Genomic DNA, 20,560 nt, shown 5'->3' on the forward strand with positions numbered 1-20,560 from the left:
GTAATTCCATTAAAGAGTATAGCACACTTATACCAAAGAACTATATGAGGTCTCCTGTATGGCTAATAAGTGATATATATCTACTGACAAATTCGCTCTGTACATACCCTTTCTGCGGTCTGATGCCTAGGAGAACATTGGAGAGGCGAGTGTAGTGTCAGTTGGAACGTGGAACAAATGCCGCCTGAACGCCGACATGACGCCACAACAGCATACCAGAGTTGCCATGGAGACTATCCGCAGCGCGTGGTGATGTAGGGTGGTGCGCATAGATTTCCGTATGTTATGCGGAGCTATGACGTACTAAACGTATGACATACAAATGAGACTCCCCGCCCCGAAGCTGCTGGATTTAAAAGAACGGCCTGGGTAACCAATGACAAGCCACATACACCCTGACGAAGCCCGCAAGTGGGCGGGTGCAACGCGTCGGTGGGCAGGTCCTTATCACGTCACCTGGAGCGCTCCTCTCGGCTGCAAGTTCACGCTAGACAGATATGGCACTAGTACGTGTTCCCCGCTGCAACACGGAAATGCAGAGCGGGTAGAGCCGTTGCCTGAGAGCCATCACCATCCTATGGTCACGACCCAGGTAGTTGACTGTTCCGGAGACATCGCAGATGCGGTAACCAAATGAGTGGATTACCAGTGATGAGATTATTCTGGACCTATTTATGTCTAGCTTGCAAGCTGAAGAGGATTTCCTTTGCCCTCCATGCTTATGCATATATTGCTCTCTCCCCCTCTCTGAAGACACGGACAAAATGGTACCGGTACCAATAGGGGTGTGTGAGTGAGGCATGCGTGGTGGAGGTGCGGAAGGAGATGTGCTCAGTACAGGTCAATTTTTTAATTGATTTTAATTTGTTTACCCTTGATGGAGTCGGTGTCACAATAAAGCTACTTTTCTAATTTTGCAAATACCTATGAACTCTCCCACTGTTATTTATATATTTACATGTACGGCATTCTATTTGTGGGACTGTTCCCTCAGATTGAGGTGTGGGTATACCGATTTAAGGTGGCAGTTGAGATTAGGCAAAGAGTGGTTTCATGTATCTGTATTGAATTATTAGTGTTGCCTCTCCTGCCGAAAATCCTTATTTGACACAACGGCTACTATTGTGACACGAATTCTGAGATCTTTTATCCATGGCGTATGCAATCTCTGATGATATTACCAATGACATTAGATCAGCCTTTTCCACGAGTGCACCCTTAACCGAACAGGAACAGCCTGATATTGAGGCAGAGATCAAACGGAAATGTAGGAGTCATAGGAAACTTACACTCAAACATTTACGTAGGAGATGGAATGTATCCACCTTGGAATCTTACCGTGAGGCTCGGGTGCTGCCGTGGGGGATTAGGGAGCGCGTGATCCCAGCGGAGCACTTGAAAAATGCGCGGTTTCTACCCAAGTGGAAAGGGGCATGTTTAAAACATGGTTTTGTTTTGCTGGACCTCATTATTGAGGAAGAATCTATCCGGCTAGACGAAATCAAGGAAACAATTGCGGCAAGCATTTCTGAATTGGAGCCCCACAATGAACATCCCCTCTTTATTAGGTTAAACAATCTGCTCAAAGGGGAGGTAGAACGCATTCAGAAGAGTATCAAAAGAGAGAAACAAGGCAAATATAGGAAAGATATAGATGAGTGGAACGAGTTTTACGACTACCTTCCAGGCAGACAGCGTTCTCGGTCCCGTGGTCGAGGCGGCCAGCCTCGAGGGAGTGAGGGGGGTGAGGAAGACGGGGGTGGAGGCTCCCCAGCATCATCAAACTCAGGAAAATCGGTCGTTTTTTTAGACGAAAGCGGCGACGGCAGCGACGGCGAAAAAGAAAAGAGGCCAGAAAAAGGAAAAAGGAGAGGGAGAAAGAAAAAGATAGAGAGAAATTTAAAACCTATATTAAGGGTCCAACCTCCTCGGAAAGGGAAGAACCACCCACAGACATAATGTGTCGGGGGGAGGAAGTGGACGTGGAGCCCGGTAGGGCTCCCCCTGTGTTAAAAACACAGGTGACCTGTAACCAACAAATTAATGTTATCAATCTCTCTGATTTCTCTCTGGGCCCTGACCACGTTTCCCTCTTGTCAAAAGGCTTGTCCTTTTCCCCAGTACAGGGAGGAGACGAATTTGATGTCCAAAAAGATTTCCAGTTGTATATTAGGAAACTGAATTTACGGGTGATGTACGATTTCCATGACTAGGATATACCCCAGGAACAGGGAGCGGGGCAGACAACAGAGGAGGTGTTTTGGAGCCTAGGTGAGAGGGAAACCTTGCGACATCTGGAGGAGCTGAAAGATCTGGGTTTAGAGGATGTAGAGAGGAGTTATGGTAGTGACGAACCGAATGCAATTGAGCATGTACATATGCATGTAGGGTCCAAATATATGCCATCCCCCTATCAAAATCAGGCTCTGGGTACCTTTTCAGACCTGGTTACTCAGGAACTTAAAAAGTTAAAATGGCAACACCCCAGAAATCAGGATAACCTAACTAGAGGTGAGAGGACTGCTTTAATGGAATTAAAAGCAGCCGACAACATCTTCATTAGACCCAGTGATAAGGGGGGAAACGTGGTCCTGTGGTCCAGGGAGGAATACCTGGCCGAGGCCAATCGTCAACTCTCTGATGAGAACACATACCGGGTTTTGAAGGACAAGCCCTATGACCGCATAGTGGCGTATGTCAATAGCCTGATTGATGATGCTGGGGAGGCTAATATCCTGGACTCTGAAGAAATGAAATTCTTAAAGGTAGAAAATTACCGCATTCCAATACTGTACCTCATTCCCAAGATTCACAAAAATGCATCAAAGCCACCAGGTCGCCCAATTGTTAGCGCAATAGGCGGCCCAACAGAGAAATTAGGGAAGTGGCTTGATGCTAAACTGAAAGGATTGGTGTCATCACTCCCCTCTTTTGTGCAGGACTCTACTGATGTGCTCAGACTCCTCGGTGAGGTTCGGCTCGGCCCCGGTGACATCCTTGTGGGAATCGATGTTGAGAGTTTGTACACGTCGATTCCCCACGAGGTTGGCATCGGGGCTGTCCACTTCTTCCTGGAGGATGCTAATCCTGGTGCTCAGTCACATAACTCGTTCCTTGTTGAGGCGTTGAGGTTCGTGCTAGAGCATAATTGCTTCATGTTTGGCAATTCCCATTATCGACAGGTGCGGGGCACGTCGATGGGGGCGGCCTGTGCGCCCGCCTATGCCTGCTTACATCTAGGCCAATGGGAACACCAGGACGTGTACCCCCTCCCGGAGTTTGAGCAACATGTCCGACTTTGGCTCCGCTTTATTGATGATGTGCTGGTGGTGTGGAGGGGGGACATGCGGGAGCTTGACTCCTTCATGTGCCGGCTAAATAAAAATGGAAGGAATATCGCCCTGACTTATACTGCAAGTGAAACGGAGATTTCATTCCTAGACTTGCACATAAGAAGAGGGGGCGAATGTTTGTATACAACTACATTCCGCAAACCTACAGCGGGCAATACCCTCCTCCACGCTGCCAGCCACCATCCTGGTCACCTAAAAAACGGTACTCCATATGGTCAGTTCCTGCGCCTGCGCAGGAACTGTACACTCGAGAGTGACTTTACTAGGGAAACCATGGACATGTATGACCGATTCCGAGAGCGGGGGTACCGTCATGATGTGCTCTGCACGGGTCTCGACAGGGCCAGGATGCAAGCAAGGGACGAGTTGTTGGCTGGAAGTACAAACCGCCCAAGAAACAGGCCTGACAAAAAGATTGAACCCCCCCGTTTCATAACCCCATTCAATGCCAATTGGAGGCAGATCCAGGATGTCCTGTCAAAATACTGGCCAGTATTGCAGACCGATCCTGAGCTGAAGGGAATTGTTGGCGAACGCCCACTACTTGTAGCGAAACGTGCACCCAATTTGAGGGATACATTGGTAACCTCACAGTATGTTCCAACTGCGACAACCACTTGGTTAGGTCGCAGTAAAATTGCAGGAATGTATAAATGTGGGAGGTGTGTTGCATGTGAGGTGATGGTGCAAGCCAAATTCTTTCATGATGCATCTGGTAGAAAGCAATGGAAGATCAGGAACTTTATTAATTGTGACAGTGAATGGGTCATTTATCGTCTGGAGTGCCCTTGTCGTAAGATATATGTGGGGCTAACGACTCGCAAATTAAAAACACGAGTGATGGAACATGTATCGAACATAAACAGTGGCCTTCGGGAAAATGGACAATACAGGAGTTCTGTTGCGGAACATTTTTGCCAGGAACATACTGGTGATCCGAGTGGCCTGCAAGCAATGGGGATTGCCCTCATTCCAGTGAATAGGAGAGGGGGAGACAGATTAAAACTGTTAAAACAGCAGGAAAGTCGGTGGATCTACCTGCTGGGGGCCATGGGCCCAGCAGGGCTCAATAATGAACTGAGCTATGCCCCATTCCTACCCCCATAATCTTGTTGCCTTCTTAGGAGGCTTGGGGGAATCACTGATGACTGGAAAGGGAGAGGGGGATGAGACATATTACCTGGAGACTTTCCATTAAAGAGTATAGCACACTTATACCAAAGAACTATATGAGGTCTCCTGTATGGCTAATATGTGATATATATCTACTGACAAATTCGCTCTGTACATACCCTTTCTGCGGTCTGATGCCTAGGAGAACATTGGAGAGGCGAGTGTAGTATCAGTTGGAACGCGGAACAAATGCCGCCTGAACGCCGACATGACGCCACAACAGCATACCAGAGTTGCCATGGAGACTATCCGCAGCGCGTGGTGATGTAGGGTGGTGCGCATAGATTTCCGTATGTTATGCGGAGCTATGACGTACTAAACGTATGACGTACAAATGAGACTCCCCGCCCCGAAGCTGCTGGATTTAAAAGAACGGCCTGGGTAACCAATGACAAGCCACATACACCCTGACGAAGCCCGCAAGTGGGCGGGCGCAACGCGTCGGTGGGCAGGTCCTTATTACGTCACCTGGAGCGCTCCTCTCGGCTGCAAGTTCACACTAGACAGATATGGCACTAGTGCGTGTTCCCCGCTGCAACACGGATATGCAGAGCGGGTAGAGCCGTTGCCTGAGAGCCATCACCGTCCTATGGTCACGACCCAGGTAGTTGACTGTTCCGGAGACATCGCAGATGCGGTAACCAAACGAGTGGACTACCAGTGGTGAGATTATTCTGGACCTATTTATGTCTAGCTTGCAAGCTGAAGAGGATTTCCTTTGTCCTCCATGCTTATGCATATATTGCTCTCTCCCCCTCTCTGAAGACACGGACAAAATGGTACCGGTACCAATAGGGGTGTGTGAGTGAGGCATGCGTGGTGGAGGTGCGGAAGGAGATGTGCTCAGTACAGGTCAATTTTTTAATTGATTTTAATTTGTTTACCCTTGATGGAGTCGGTGTCACAATAAAGCTACTTTTCTAATTTTGCAAATACCTATGAACTCTCCCACTGTTATTTATATATTTACATGTACGGCATTCTATTTGTGGGACTGTTCCCTCAGATTGAGGTGTGGGTATACCGATTTAAGGTGGCAGTTGAGATTAGGCAAAGAGTGGTTTCATGTATCTGGCTCAGATTACAGCAATGCCATCTGTACTATCTGCCACAAAAAAATCAGTTGTGGAAAAAGCAACACCCACCTAGGAACATCAGCCTTATGAAGACACTTGATCAATAAGCACAAACACCAATGTGATGAGCAGAGGAAAAGCAACACGCAAACGCAAATCCACCCTCTGCCTCCTCTTCCTCCTCCAGGTGCAGCATCTTCAGCCGCTTTATCCTCTGCTGCCCTTGCACCTTCACAGCCACCCTCCTCCACTCCTCCTCTCACCTTGAGCAGTTCCTGCTCCGCTGCCCACAGCACCTAGGTGTCAGTTAAGGAAATATTTGAGCGTAAGAAGCCAATGTCTGCTAGTCACCCCCTTGCCCGGCGTCTGACAGCTGGCTTGGCAGAACTGGTAGCCCGCCAGCTGTTACTATGCAAGCTGGTGGACTCTGAGGCCACAGTGGAAGATACCAGGCCGCAATTATTTTTCAAAAAAGGCGATACCCAAACTGTACCGTGATGTTGAAAGGCAAGTGGTGTCATCTCTGGCACAAAGCGTTGGGTCAAGGGTCCATCTGACCATGGATGCCTGGTCAGCAAAGCACAGTCAGGGCAGGTGTATTACTTACACAGCACATTGGGTAAACCTGGTGACCGTTGGCAAGCATGGAGTACGTGACTGTGCAGCCGACTTGGTAGTGACACCTCCATGGCTTGCAGGCAGGCCTGCTGCCACCTCCTCTCCTTCTCCTCCTGCTATATCCTTTTCACTGTCGTCGTCCTTCTTGGCTGAGTGCTACTCTACTGCTGCGCTCTCCTCTCAAACTGCACACCCCCAGCTCCCCAGGGCCTATTCCGCATGCCAGGTACGACAGTGTCGTGCCATCTTGGACATTATTACCAGAAAAAAGTACCTTCTATGACCAGTAATTAAGAAATAAAGTTGCAATCTTATTGCAATGAAGTTGCAAAAAAAGGTCAAATTTCATTTATCATCAAAAATCATGAACAAAAAATTAAAATCAATTAAAATATTCCCCACATACTAATTATAATCAGAATTCCTGAATGAATAACCTTATAATTTACAATATCATATCCAATATGGATGTAATTACTAACGATGATGGTACAGCTGAAAAATGTGCACAGTGCTATAATCCAATCCAAGGAGTGTGGTGGAATAAAAGACCTATAGTGTTGCTGGATACTCAAATTCAAAAAATCAAAACATTATGAAAAACCAAGAAAAAAGTGGAAAAAATGGGGTAGAATAATATATATGCGTGTTTAGCACATATATACCTTCAAAAGTGCCAAAAAAATATCCTTGCAAGTTTATGAGAGCTGCCTGTGTATATATACAGCACTCACTCGTGCATGAAAAATCAAACTGGTGATTCCTTAAAAAAACAAAATTTATGTGGGTATGCAGCAATATAAATGAATACTGTGTGATAAAAATCCTGGAAACAAGACAAAATTACATACACAATGACAATTAACCTAGTGAAATATAAATAGTGATGCTGCAGCTTACTACGATAAGAAGGGGAAACAGGATCGGGGAATCTGCGCCCTACGCGCTCGCAAACGGCGTCTGCTTCAATGGAGGCTGCTGAAACTCTAAACTGTGCATGCTTATGACAGGGGTGTGGGTGGGAATCCTTATGCAAACCTGTGTGGCCACACAAATGATTCCTCTCCGTGGAGCACTGACGTCAGTGCACATGTGCACATTTTTCAGCTGTACCATGATCGTTAGTGATTACATACATATTGGATATGATATTGTAAACTATAGGGTTATTCATTCAGGAATTCTGATTATAATCAGTACGTGGGGAATATTTTAATTGATTTTAATTGTTTGTTCATGTTTTTTGATGATAAATAAAATTTGACCTTTTTTGCAACTTCATTGCAGCTTTAATTCTTAATTACTGCTCATAGAAGGTACTTTTTTCTGGTAATAATGTTTCTTGTATCGCCTTCGAGCAAGACTATTGAGTATTTATAAATTGCTCAAAGTATAGGTGTTGCCATCTTGGACATGTCTTGCCTCAAAGCCTAGAGCCACACCGGACCAGCACTCTTGGCCGCTCTGAACAAACAAGTGTTTCAGTGTCTACTCCCGCACCAACTGGAGATCGGCAACGTGGTGTGCGACAACGGCAGCAACCTCATTTCGGCTTTGAGTTTGAGCAGGTTGATACATGTACCCTGCATGGCACATGTGCTGATTCTTATAATCCAAAGATTTGTGTGTAAGTTCCCGGGCTTACAGGAGGTCCTGAGGCAGTCCAGGAAGGTGTGTGGGCATTTCAAGCGTTCCTACATGGCCATGGCGCAGTTGTCCGGTATTCAGCGCAAAAAGAACTTGCCAGTGAGGCACTTGATTTGCGATAGCCTAACTCACTGGAATTCAACACCCCTCATGTTTAACCGCCTGATACAACAGGAGAAAGCTGTCAACAAGTATCTGTACAGCTACGGTGCTAGGGCAGGCTCTGGGGAGCTGGGGATTTTACTGACAAGGTACTGGACACTCATGCATAATGCCTGCAGGCTAATGCGTCTGTTTGAGGAGGTGACAAACCTGGTGAGTCGCAGCGAAGGTGCCATCAGCAACCTGATCCCATACACTTTCTTCCTGGAGCATGCCGTGCATAGAAAGGTGGTTCAAGCTGTAGAGGAGCGTGAACAGGAAGAGGAGAAAGAGTGGGAACAATCATCAGCAGAACCAGATTTGTTGACAACACAGAGGAGGGTGGAGGAGGAGGAGTCGTCTATGGAAGAGGAGTCAGAGGAGAAAGGTGGCTTTGAGGAGGAGGCAGAAGAACAACTGAAGTAGGTGTCGTAGTGGGCTTGTGCTGCTCACCTTTCACGTGGTATTGTTTGTGGCTGGGGGAGGAGGAGAACTTACCTGACATCACTGAGGAAGAGCAAGAGGAGATGACTAGTAGGTCGGCATCCAACCTTGTGCAGATGGGGTCTTTCATGCTGTCTAGCCTGTTGAGGGACCCCCGTATGAAAAGGCTCAAGGAGAATGACCTGTACTGGGTGGCAACGCTACTAGACCCTCGGTATAAGCACAAAGTGGCGGAGATGTTACCAAATTACCAGAAGGGATAAAGAATGCAGTACTTGTACAACAAGCTGGCAAGTATGCTTTACAGTGCATTTAAGGGGGATGTCACAGCACAATGGAAAAAAAGATGCCAGTAATCCTCCTCCTCCCATGTCCACGCAGGCAAGGACAAGAAGCTCTAGCAATCAGATGGTGATGTTGGACATGCAGACTTTCCTTAGTCAAACGCCTTGCCTCAGCCCTTTGGGATCCACCCTTCAACAATGCCTCAACTGGCAGGTAGCCAACTACCTGGCCTTATGTGTGGATGTAGACACTCTGAGCAGTGATGACCCCTGGACTATTGGGTGCGCAGGCTTGACCTGTGGCCAGAGCTGTCACAATTTGCCAACGAACGTCTGGCTTGCCCCGCTCCAACCGTCCTGTCAGAAAGGTCCTTCAGCGCAGCAGGAGGCATTGTCACTGAGAAGAGAAGTCGCCTAGGTCAAAAAAGTGTTCAGCACCTCACCTTTATTAAAATGAATGAGGCATGGATCCCGGAGGGTTACTGCCTGCCCGAAGACTAAGTCAGTCCCTACACAGCATCTTTGCCTGCATGCCACTGCTGCCTACCCAAAGACTAAGCCAGTACCCACACAGCACCTCTTCCTGCATGCCACTGCTGCCTGCTTGAAGACTAAGTCAGTCCCCACACAGCATCTCAGCCTGCAGGCTGCTTGACTGCCTTCTCCGCCACCACCAACAGGGTCCAGGACTCTTCCAAAAAGAATAATAATTTTTCAGGTGTGTGTACATGTCTAATTTTTCTGGCTGCACTGCAGCTGCAACAACAAAACAAAAGGCATGTACATGTGTCAATTCCCCTTCGTGATCGTTACCTTGCTGCAGTGAAGGGGCTTGCATATCACAATGAAGCAATGACCTAAATGAGTGTGTTGAGGGGCACAACCGAGATAATAAGGTCGTTACTTCATTGTGGACAGACCAAATTCGATCAGCCGGACAGTCACTGTTGTTCTGTCATTGAGCTACCTAAGCACGACCATTTGGGCTGGAAAATCGCCATAGCCTACAATCTCATCAACATGCACATCAGCATGGCCATCACTACACAAACAGTTGTTTGAGGTGCATTAAACAGTGACTTTGGTCTGTCAGTGTGAAGCAGTACACTACTTACACTACCTAACCTGATCCATGTATACACACGCAAGATGTTTTAAAGCACTTTATGCCGCCAGTTTAAGAATACAATGTCATTTCTGCCCTGTGACAAATGTTCCGGACGTGGAGCAGTACAGATTGGTGCTGATCCTTTTCTGCACTACAATGACAATTATGCAAGGGGAATAATTTTCAAAAGTACCAAAACAGATCAGTAAGGCCCCGTTCACACTTGCGGTTTAGTAAAAACCGCACCGGATGTCCGGACCGCACCGTATCCGGACCGGACCTGATCCGTACGGTTCCTATCCGGATCCGGTCCGGATCCGGTCCGTTTGCATCCGGTTTCCGTGCGGTGTGAACACGGTTGCGGTCCGGATCCGGTTTCTTAAGGAGATAACATCCTGTAAATACCTGGGGTCTGGGAGGTCAGCAGAAGGGTCTGGGGTCATTGTTGGAGACAGGTGGACGTGTGGAGACTATCCGTGGATACAGAGACTGCAGTTGGGACCATGGATCCAGGCATTTTTTACTCGTAAACCTGGGAATTCTCTCCTTCCCGTTGTTCGCCTCCTTGTCAGACATATCAGACATGTTGCTGCCAAAAAGAGCTCCAGCATGAAATCGCTGCTGCCCCACTCTTTGAACGCTGGGCCCATGTGGTCCCCATCCAAAATGCATAGGAAGTGGGGTAGAACGTCCGGTTTTTGTTGCCAGTGTGTTGTGCGCTCTCCGGCTCTCATTGCTTTGTATTGGCCGGATGGTGCAGTCCGGCTCCGCCCCGGATACGGCTGCCGGAGGAGCCGGACCAAAAAATAGCGCATGTTGGAACGGACGCCGGAGTCCGGATCCGGTCCGGCTCCGGTCCGGCAGAACGGACGCATGTGAACGGACGCATAGGCTTTCATTGCTATGCCGTGCGTCTGTTCCGTCCGTTCTGCAAGCGGTCCGGCTCCGGCACGGCGATTCCGGACGGCCACCGCTAATGTGAACCGGGCCTTACTGCGGGATCTCATAATTCTGAACTGTGTTGAGCTGTCCATCTGACACTCCATGATCTCAGTACACCACAACCTTCTCTGGCAGCGCATGATTTACCTTGAGGAACTAGTGGAGAGAGATGCCACAAGGTACAGCTTCAAGCCATCCATAATATCCTGATGTGGAAGCTGAAAGGCTACAAAGTAGCAGCCGGTCAGTCAATAATTTATGTTGGCCCCCCCACCCAACAAAGTCTGTCGCTGAACGGGAACTCCAGCCAGCATCATGGTAGATCCATTCCGATCACCATCACATTTTTCTGTGGAATAAATTGTGCACTCATTAACAAGCTGTTCCCCATCCCCTTCTTGCACCTCTGACACTGTAGTTGCCATTGGCAGGTTTTGGTGCGTCGTATCAATTGTTATGTATAGAGTTCTTGGGGTGCCCCATTGTAAAACTTGCAATGGGGGCCCACAGATCCTTAGCTACACCATTGGTATGAGTTAAATCCTGGTAAAGTTGTAGAGACCTGCCTTCATACAGAATGCTGTTAAAAACTTTTTGCAATACATCTACATCAAGTTGTTTTGGGTTAACAGTTTCAGGTAGCCCACTCACACGGATGTAACTTCTACGCGTGCGTCCTCCACGTGAGAGCAAAGGGCACTGTTTAAAAGCTGTTGCGCCACTTTTTCCCTCCCCATTTCTGCCAACTCAGTGCGGATAGTCCCCAATTCACCTTCTAGGCTTTCAGTTTGTCCCCTGAGCTCATCCACTTCCTCCTTAACAGCCAATATCTCCACTTTTGTAGCTGCCAGGATCCTGTCAGTCTGCTCAGACAGGTTCTGTTTAGTTGGCAAGTTTTTCAAGTATTTCCATACCTCTTCTAGGTTGTTTACTTTCTTTGTAGGCTGCAATTGAGGTGATCCCGTGGCCTGTTGCACGGGTTTCTCAGCCATATTTTCCGGTGGTCCAGCTGAGCCAGGGGAAGGGGGGAAGGGGCAGTGAAGCACTCAGCGGCTGAACGTTGCAGGGTCATAGGGGTGACGGCAGTGGTTCCTCTATTTCTCGTTGCACCAGCCATAAAGCGCCATGGGACACCAGCGCTCCGCGCTATCGAAGCAGGGTCCAGCAGCAGAGCAGGGACGTGGGTGTGCCTATGTCATCATGCACCTCCCTCTGCGTACGTCTAAATTGATATATTTCTTAATTACAAATGTTAATTTGAAGAAAAACTGATGATGATAGAACGAAACAGTGTGGTATGAATTACAAAGTTACATCTTTTGCTTATTGATTTTTAGTGGTATGCATGGCTAGGGGTGTGGTGAGGGCATGATCAGATGTGTGCTAAGGGTGTGTCCTAAAGTGCCCCTCTTTGTCATCTCATAAAGTTAGAAGGCATGCAGAACTGAAGTGAAACCAGCCCTCCACTAGAATAAAGCATTCGGCCTACACTTCCTAGTCCACTTCCTAGTCATTTTAGTCCAAATTCCTGCTTGTGTGGCTGCCTGGCTCTCCCATCATGCTGTTTGTGAGCTGTTCGTCCACCTCGTACACACTCGCCCACATCCCAGGACCTGGTCTGCAACTGTCTGCACTACCAACTCCTACTGACAGCTCCCCTCTCTGCCTTCATTGCCTGGCATAGTTAGACTTTATACCAGCGGTGGCTGGGGCTCAGTGTTGCGAGTGATTGGTGCCATGCCAGGGGCGTCGCTAGCCCTATTTTGGGGTGGCACGTGCCCCCAATCTGTCCTGGGGTGCCACAGATCTCAGGGGCTCCCTCCAGCCGCCGCCGCGTCACTCAGACCTCAGGATCAGGCGGCGAGCCGGCGACCAATCGTGCAGGCGCTAGGACCCAGCTCCCGCACTGATATGCGGAAGTGACATCACTTCCGCATATCGAGCGGGTGCGTTCGGACTCCGGAGCCCGCTAGTACTGGTCGGGTCGCCGCTGATCCTGAGGTCTGACTACACTGCCAGGTGAGGGGGGGAGCGGCGGCTAGAGGGGGGGGCCTCCCTGTCACTCACTCACTGCCTGAAGGGGCTCCCTGGCACTCACTCACTACATAAAGGGGCTCCCTGGCGCTCACTCACTGCCTAAAGGGGCTCCCTGTCACTCACTCACTGTCTAAAGGGGCTCCCTGTCACTCACTCACTGCCTAAAGGGGCTCCCTGGCACTCACTCACTACCTAAAGGGGCTCCCTGTCACTCACTCACTGCCTAAAGGGGCTCCTTGGCACTCACTCACTGCCTAAAGGGGCTCCCTGGCACTCATTCACTGCCTAAAGGGGCTCCCTGGCACTCACTCACTACCTAAAGGGGCTCCCTGGCACTCACTCACTGCCTAAAGGGGCTCCCTGGCACTCACTCACTACCTAAAGGGGCTCCCTGGCACTCACTCACTACCTAAAGGGGCTCCCTGGCACTCATTCACTGCCTAAAGGGGCTCCCTGGCACTCATTCACCGCCTAAAGGGGCTCCCTGGCACTCATTCTAAAGGGCCTCCCTGTCACTCACTCACTGTCTAAAGGGGCTCCCTGGCACTCACTCACTGCCTAAAGGGGCTCCCTGGCACTCACTCACTACCTAAAGGGGCTCCCTGGCACTCACTCACTGCCTAAAGGGGCTCCCTGGCACTCACTCACTGCCTAAAGGGGCTCCCTGGCACTCACTCACTGCCTAAAGGGCCTCCCTGTCACTCACTCACTGCCTAAAGGGGCTCCCTGGCACTCACTCACTACCTAAAGGTGCTCTCTGGCACTCACTCACTACCTAAAGGGGCTCCCTGGCACTCACTCACTGCCTAAAGGGGCTCCCTGGCACTCACTCACTGCCTAAAAGGGCCCCCTGGCACTCGCTCACTACCTAAAGGGGCTCCCTGGCACTCACTCACTACCTAAAGGGGCTCCCTGGCAATCACTCACTGCCTAAAGGGGCTCTCTGGCACTCAGTCACTGCCTAAAGGGGCTCCCTGGCACTCACTCACTGCCTAAAGGGGCTCCCTGTCACTCACTCACTGTCTAAAGGGCCTCCCTGTCACTCACTCACTGCCTAAAGGGGCTCCCTGGCACTCAGTCACTGCCTAAAGGGGCTCCCTGGCACTCACTCACTACCTAAATGGGCTCCCTGGCACTCACTCACTGCCTAAAGGGGCTCCCTGGCACTCACTCACTGCCTAAAGGGGCTCCCTGGCACTCATTCACTGCCTAAAGGGGCTCCCTGGCACTCACTCACTGCCTAAAGGGCCTCCCTGTCACTCACTCACTGCTTAAAGGGGCTCCCTGGCCCTCACTCACTACCTAAAGGGGCTCCCTGGCACTCACTCACTGCCTAAAGGGCCTCCCTGGCACTCACTTACTACCTAAAGGGGCTCCCTGGCACTCACTCACTATCTAAAGGGGCTCCCTGTCACTCACTCACTACCTAAAGGGGCTCCCTGTCACTCACTCACTGCCTAAAGGGGCTCCCTGGCACTCACTCACTGCCTAAAGGGGCTCCCTGGCACTCACTCACTACCTAAAGGGGCTCCCTGGCACTCACTCACTACCTAAAGGGGCTCCCTGGCACTCACTCACTACCTAAAGGGGCTCCCTTGCACTCACTCACTGCCTAAAGGGGCTCCCTGGCACGCACTCACTGCCTAAAGGGGCTCCCTGGCACTCACTCACTACCTAAAGGGGCTCCCTGGCACTCACTCACTACCTAAAGGGGCTCCCTGGCACTCACTCACTACTTAAAGGGGCTCCCTGGCACTCACTAGCTAACCTGGGGGTCCCTGTCACTCACTACCTAACTTGGGGGGGCTACCATATTAAGGGGGCATTCTGCCTATTTATGTGAAATGCTGTCTATTTATGTGCCTCATGACTGCTGAATTTGTCTTGTTGGGAGCCTTATGATTTGTTGGGGGCCTCAAGATTGCTGAATTTGTCTTGTTGGGGGCCTCATGATTTGTTGGAGGCCGCATGATTGCTGAATTTGTCTTGTTGGGGGCCTCATGATTGCTGAATTTGTCTTGTTGGGGATCACATGATTGCTAACTGCGAGACTATGGGAAAAGCTGAATCCTTATCATGAGACAATAGCATTAAACCTACTTTTTTAGCTTTTTAAAACAGAAACTAAAACTGGGAGGTTCTAAAAAATTGAATACATTTTTCAGGAGTAGGATGGATGAAATTGTTTATCTTCACAGTTTATTTTCAACTTGGATTTTCCATAATGTTCATGTATGAGTTAAAACGTTTGTACAGTATTTAGTTTAAATTGCTGTTGCCACTTTGCGATAGATAAGTGACTTTTGGGTTGCAGTTTGGGCACTCGGCCTCCAAAAGGTTCGCCACCACTGTCATAATCTAATGTCCCACCATTGCTAGGTTCATGTAAATTTGTCTCCACCTGTTACCACACCTATATTCTGGTCCATGGCCCACCCATTTTTCGGTGCGGGCGCAATAAGCACGCCACACAACGTGATCCTCAGAATTTTTGGCACGCTAGCTGCAGTCTGCTGAATTCTGCTGCCTACAGTATGTACAGTATACGCTGTTCTCTAGTGCCTGCACTGTGTGCTGATTTACCTCCAGTGTGTACAGTGTAAGGTGTTACTCTGTGCCTTTACTGATTGTAAACCAGCTATATTGTATGCTTATCCCTGCTACTTTCAGTATGTACAGTATTAGCTGTAAAGCCTGGTACACACATACAATTTTGATTAACCAATTTTAGCTCTGTTCATAAAATTCATTGTCTGTTGGCCCACTTACTGCACGGGGGTGGTAAAATTGGGGGTCAGTGATTGACCAATCAAAATTGTATGTGCGTATACATCTTTGATCTATGCCTATACTGATTGTAAATTATCTAAATAAAGGACAGGGGGCTCCATCCAATATTTCGATGGGCAGGCCAGTTATCTGTAGCTTACACCGCTGCTAAGTTCATGTACATTTGGCCCCACCCATGGCCACGCTCACTCACCTCATGGCCACGCCCATTTTTTGCCGCAGCGCGCACCTCCCCACCTGGTGCCCACAGGTGCCCCCGATCTCCAAGGACCCTAGAAACGCCCCTGTGCCATGCACAGGGCAGTTCTGTCAACAGGAAGTGACCTCATCGCACACTTCCTGTTTTTGAAATATATGTGCATGGCACCCTGCCACCGCTGATGTAAAGTCTAACTATGCCGTGCAATGCAGGCAGTGAGGGGGGCTTTCAGGAGGAGGCGGCAATGCAAACTTTTGCAGACCAGGTCCATGGATGTGGGCAAGTGAGCGGGTGTAGGTGACTGTACTCACAGTGCAGGCAGTGAGGGGGCTGTCAGGAGGAGACCAGGTGAGTCTCTGCTCAGCTCTTCAGGGGGTGGAGGGGGGACCCAGGGGCCTCAGCAATATACAGCATATCTTGTTGGGTACAACAGCACAGTGAAACTGCCAATGCTCAGGACTATCCAACTATTCAGCAAATTAGGGACATATATGTTAATTGATTTACAAGGATATTTTATGAACATTGAGGATTCTTCTAAAACACATTGAGAGGGAAAACTCAGAGCTCTGCCTAATTATTTGTTTGCTCTGCTATATATCTACCTATACTGGAGGGATCTTTGACTACGTAATGGGGGTTACCTATACTAGGGTCACCTTTGGCTACCTAATGGGGGGGCTACCTCTACTGGGGCATTTGACATAGGGGTGATGCATTTCATCTAGGGGAGGTTGTTGTATTTAATATGGGGGTTAGGGGGGACATTTAGTTTGATTATTGAAACTCAGGAGCCGCTGCATTTCCTACCCTTGGCTTATATGCGACTCAATCACTTTTTCCTGATTTCTGGGGGGAAAGTGGGTACCTCAGTGTAAACGCGGGTCGGGTTATAAACAAGTATATATGGTGCTTAATAAATAAATAAAATCTGCTTGTCATAGGAATTTAGTGGTAATATATGCACTTTATTGATATCTGACTATCCATGACTGGTTATCATTGGAATTACCCTGTCAATTTAAATATAATTGTTTAGTAAATTTCACTGCATTCTTTGTCATTTTGTTTTCCCTTTTAAATTTAGAAGTATCTAATCTTTTTTTTTTTTTCCTTTTTAATTCAGGGAGCTTGACGGCCTTGATTTATCAACATTCTATTACACCTCTGGCATTGCCTTGTAAATTACTTATCCCAGACAAAGGTATACATATCCAAAAAAATGTATATTAAATTATGTATTAAATTAACGTTTTATATTTATTTATGCAAAAAAAAAGTGTGTTTAGGATTAGTAAGTCCTCCAATACAGCAGCCAGGTAAAAGTGGGTAAGACTCCCACATCCAACAAATGCAACAGAACAGATAAACAGTGCTTGAATTGCTTCAAATCTATAAATCCAGTTCCACATAGATGCCATCACCTCACCCAACTCCCCCGGTAGGAAATTGCTTTAGCTGGAAGTGAGGAAATTTGTGAATTCCCTGGGAGTGAGAGATCCAGGGCCCACCCGCACTTCCCTCGAGGTGGTTTGGGGGCCCCAGCCAGTGAGCGAGACTGGGGCCCCCGGCTGTCGTGCGAACCAATGTGTGTGATTTTAAATTTTTTTTTGCAGCTTCCAGGATGTGGTTGACAGGTGAGTGGTTAGGGAGGGTACCGTGTGGGAGATGTGCCTACACGGGGCGTCCCTGTAACAGATGCAATCCACAATTGCGTCCAACCGAAGCCTCCCACCTGAATGCTAATTTATGCAATTCCTGCTAGATTTGGTATGGCAGGCAAAGGGTGTATGACAGTACACCTGATTGGTTGACTGGCACCTGCTGACCAGATAAAGGTAGGAAATTACTTTAGCTGGAAGTGAGCAAATGTGTGTGTTTTGCTGTATGCATCTTAGCAGGGCATACTGTGATTTAACCACTTCCCGACCGCCTAACGCACAGGGACGGCCAGGAAGTGGAGCCCTGAAGGACCGGCTCACCCACAGAGGCGGCAGTCCTTCTAAGGGCATGGGCGGAGCGATCGCGTCATCCGTGACGTGATCCTCCGCCCGGGATCGTTACTCGGGCATTTTGTCTCCGCTCGCCGGCCACTTAGCAGAGCCGGCGAGCGGAGGAATCCGCATAATTGCCCAATCAGAGTGTATAAGGCACTTTGTTAGGTAAACAAAGTGCCTTATACGTGCTTCCTCCTCGCCTCGTGGTCTCATTGTTCCAGAGACCACCAGCGAGGAGGAAGCACTTGTAAGTCTCACTGCACGCAGCTTGATTTTGCCCACAGCCTCCCTGATCACCCACCCCAGGACTCATACCCCCCCTGATCACCGCAGCAAACCCCTGCCTAGCACCCTTGCACCCCTGTAAAACCCCCACCCCCCCACCTGCCACTAACTAGCGACGCTGCCCTTTAGTTTAGGTCCCTAACTGCCTCCTAGTCACCCCTGATCCCCCCCTACCTTTAGATCACCCCCACACCCCATCCCAGACTACCCCCCTGTATACTGTATACATCTGTATACAGCTACCTTACCCCCTGATCCCCCTCTGATCCCCCTCTGATCACCTGTCTATCACCTGTCCATCACCCCTCAGCACCCCCACCCATCAGAGCAGACCCTAACTGCCCCGCGGGGGTAACCAATCACCTGCCCAGGCCCTTTCGATTGCCCTCATACCCCCCTTCTGATTACATCCCCTGCTCTTTGTTTACATCTGTCCTCCCCAGCAATCACTAACTGATCTTTGATCAGTAACCCCCTGTGTCTGCCTCTCATCAGATCAGGACTCAGTCTGCCCCGTGCAGGCTCCTGATCAACCCCCCACCCCCTCAAATCGCCCTCAGACCCCCCCCTAATCACCGTCCAAGTGCATTGTATTTGACTGTGCTGCACTTGTATTCGATTGTGCTGCGCTTGTATTCGATTGTGCTGTAATTGTATTTGATTGTCCCATGATCGGCTTCGATTGCCCCATGATTGTTTGATTGCCTGAGACTCCACTTCCCACCACACCCAACCCCCCCCTCCCCCCCACCACACCCAACCCCACCCTCCCCCCCCCCCCACCACCTTCCGAGTGCATCAGATTTGCTTGTGCTGTGATTGGAGTCGATTGTGCTGTAATTGTATTTGATTGTCCCGTGATCGACTTCGATTGCCCCGTGATTGTTTGATTGCCTGAGACCCCACTTCCCGCCACACCCGATCCCACCCTCCCCCCATCACCTTCCGAGTGCATCAGATTTGATTGTGCTGTGATTGGATTCGATTGTGCTGTAATTGTATTTGATTGTCCCGTGATCGGCTTCGATTGCCCCGTGATTGTTTGATTGCCTGAGGCCCCACTTCCCACCACACCCAACCCCACCCTCCCCCCACCACACCCAACCCCACCCTCCCCCCCCACCACCTTCCGAGTGCATCAGATTTGCTTGTGCGATTGTGTGATTGGAGTCGATTGTGCTGTAATTGTATTTGATTGTCCCGTGATCGACTTCGATTGCCCTGTGATTGTTTGATTGCCTGAGACCCCACTTCCCACCACACCCAACCCCACCCTCCCCCCACCACACCCAACCCCACCCTCCCCCCCCACCACCTTCCGAGTGCATCAGATTTGCTTGTGCGATTGTGTGATTGGAGTCGATTGTGCTGTAATTGTATTTGATTGTCCCGTGATCGACTTCGATTGCCCTGTGATTGTTTGATTGCCTGAGACCCCACTTCCCGCCACACCCAATCCCACCCTCCCCCCATCACCTTCCGAGTGCATGAGATTTGCTTGTGCTGTGATTGGATTCGATTGTGCTGTAATTGTATTTGATTGTCCCGTGATCGACTTCGATTGCCCCGTGATTGTTTGATTGCCTGAGACCCCACTTCCCGCCACACCCAATCCCACCCTCCCCCCATCACCTTCCGAGTGCATCAGATTTGATTGTGCTGTGATTGGATTCGATTGTGCTGTAATTGTATTTGATTGTCCCGTGATTGTTTGATTGCCTCTGAGACCCCACTTCCCACCAACCCCAATACCTCTCAAATACTCTCTTTTTGCTAGGTAGGTGCTCTTTTTTTCTGGGTAGTCTCGGAGGAAAACCCCATAAATTTAGTAATCCACAATGGCAAGAAGGGGGCTTTCCGATGACGAGGTATACAGGTACATGGACCAGTCGGATGAGTTTTTTTGGGAAGAATCATCCGTCGAATCTTCCGGGTCCGAATTTGAACCTGTAGAAAGCAGTGGTTCCTTGACCGAAAGTGATGACGAGGCTATGGTCCCGGCTAGAGCCAGGCGTACCAGACCCCAAGTCGTTAGACCGCAGGTGGCGCAGGATCCGCCTCAAGGGCAGCAGGGTGGTGCTAGCGCTGATGATAGTTTTCTTGGTGAGGCAGGCACCAGCAGCGCAGCATCTCCTGGACTTAGTTCCAGTGCTTCCGTAGACCCTGGCGAAGTGGTGAGCGTCAGCATGGAAGTTGAAACTGGTACGGTGGCAAGTGCAGTAGTACCCCCATCGCAGCCACCAAGAAGAAGACGGGCCCGTAGTACCCATAGACTCCCAGAGGTGCTGGCACAACCAGATTGGCAATCCCCTGATTCCGCCGCACCCGTAGTGCCCCCTTTCACCGCCCAGTCTGGAGTCCAGGTGGCGACAGCTCATCTAGGAACGGCCCTAGACTTTTTGCAGCTGTTCATCACCCAGGTTCTCCTGGACTTAATTGTGGTTGAGACCAACCGTAAAGCCACAC

The 20,560-nt window shown here is 49.5% G+C and overlaps 1 protein-coding gene across 6 annotated transcripts in view; it reads left to right on the plus strand.

The window, feature by feature from the left end:
- The window catches only part of LOC137518508 (tensin-3-like), an 841,402-nt gene that overhangs the window by 650,058 nt on the left and 170,784 nt on the right, over positions 1 to 20,560 (plus strand). For 5 of the 6 annotated variants that reach the window (XM_068236462.1, XM_068236464.1, XM_068236463.1 and 2 more), the window contains one exon: positions 16,939 to 17,016. The exons of the other annotated variant lie outside the window; for it this stretch is intronic. In XM_068236462.1, the coding sequence (XP_068092563.1) occupies positions 16,939 to 17,016 (78 nt within the window). The remainder of the gene's footprint in view (positions 1 to 16,938; positions 17,017 to 20,560) is intronic. 6 annotated transcript variants of the gene reach the window in all.

This window comes from Hyperolius riggenbachi, chromosome 5 (genome assembly GCF_040937935.1).
Source record: "Hyperolius riggenbachi isolate aHypRig1 chromosome 5, aHypRig1.pri, whole genome shotgun sequence".
Lineage (NCBI taxonomy): Eukaryota > Metazoa > Chordata > Amphibia > Anura > Hyperoliidae > Hyperolius > Hyperolius riggenbachi.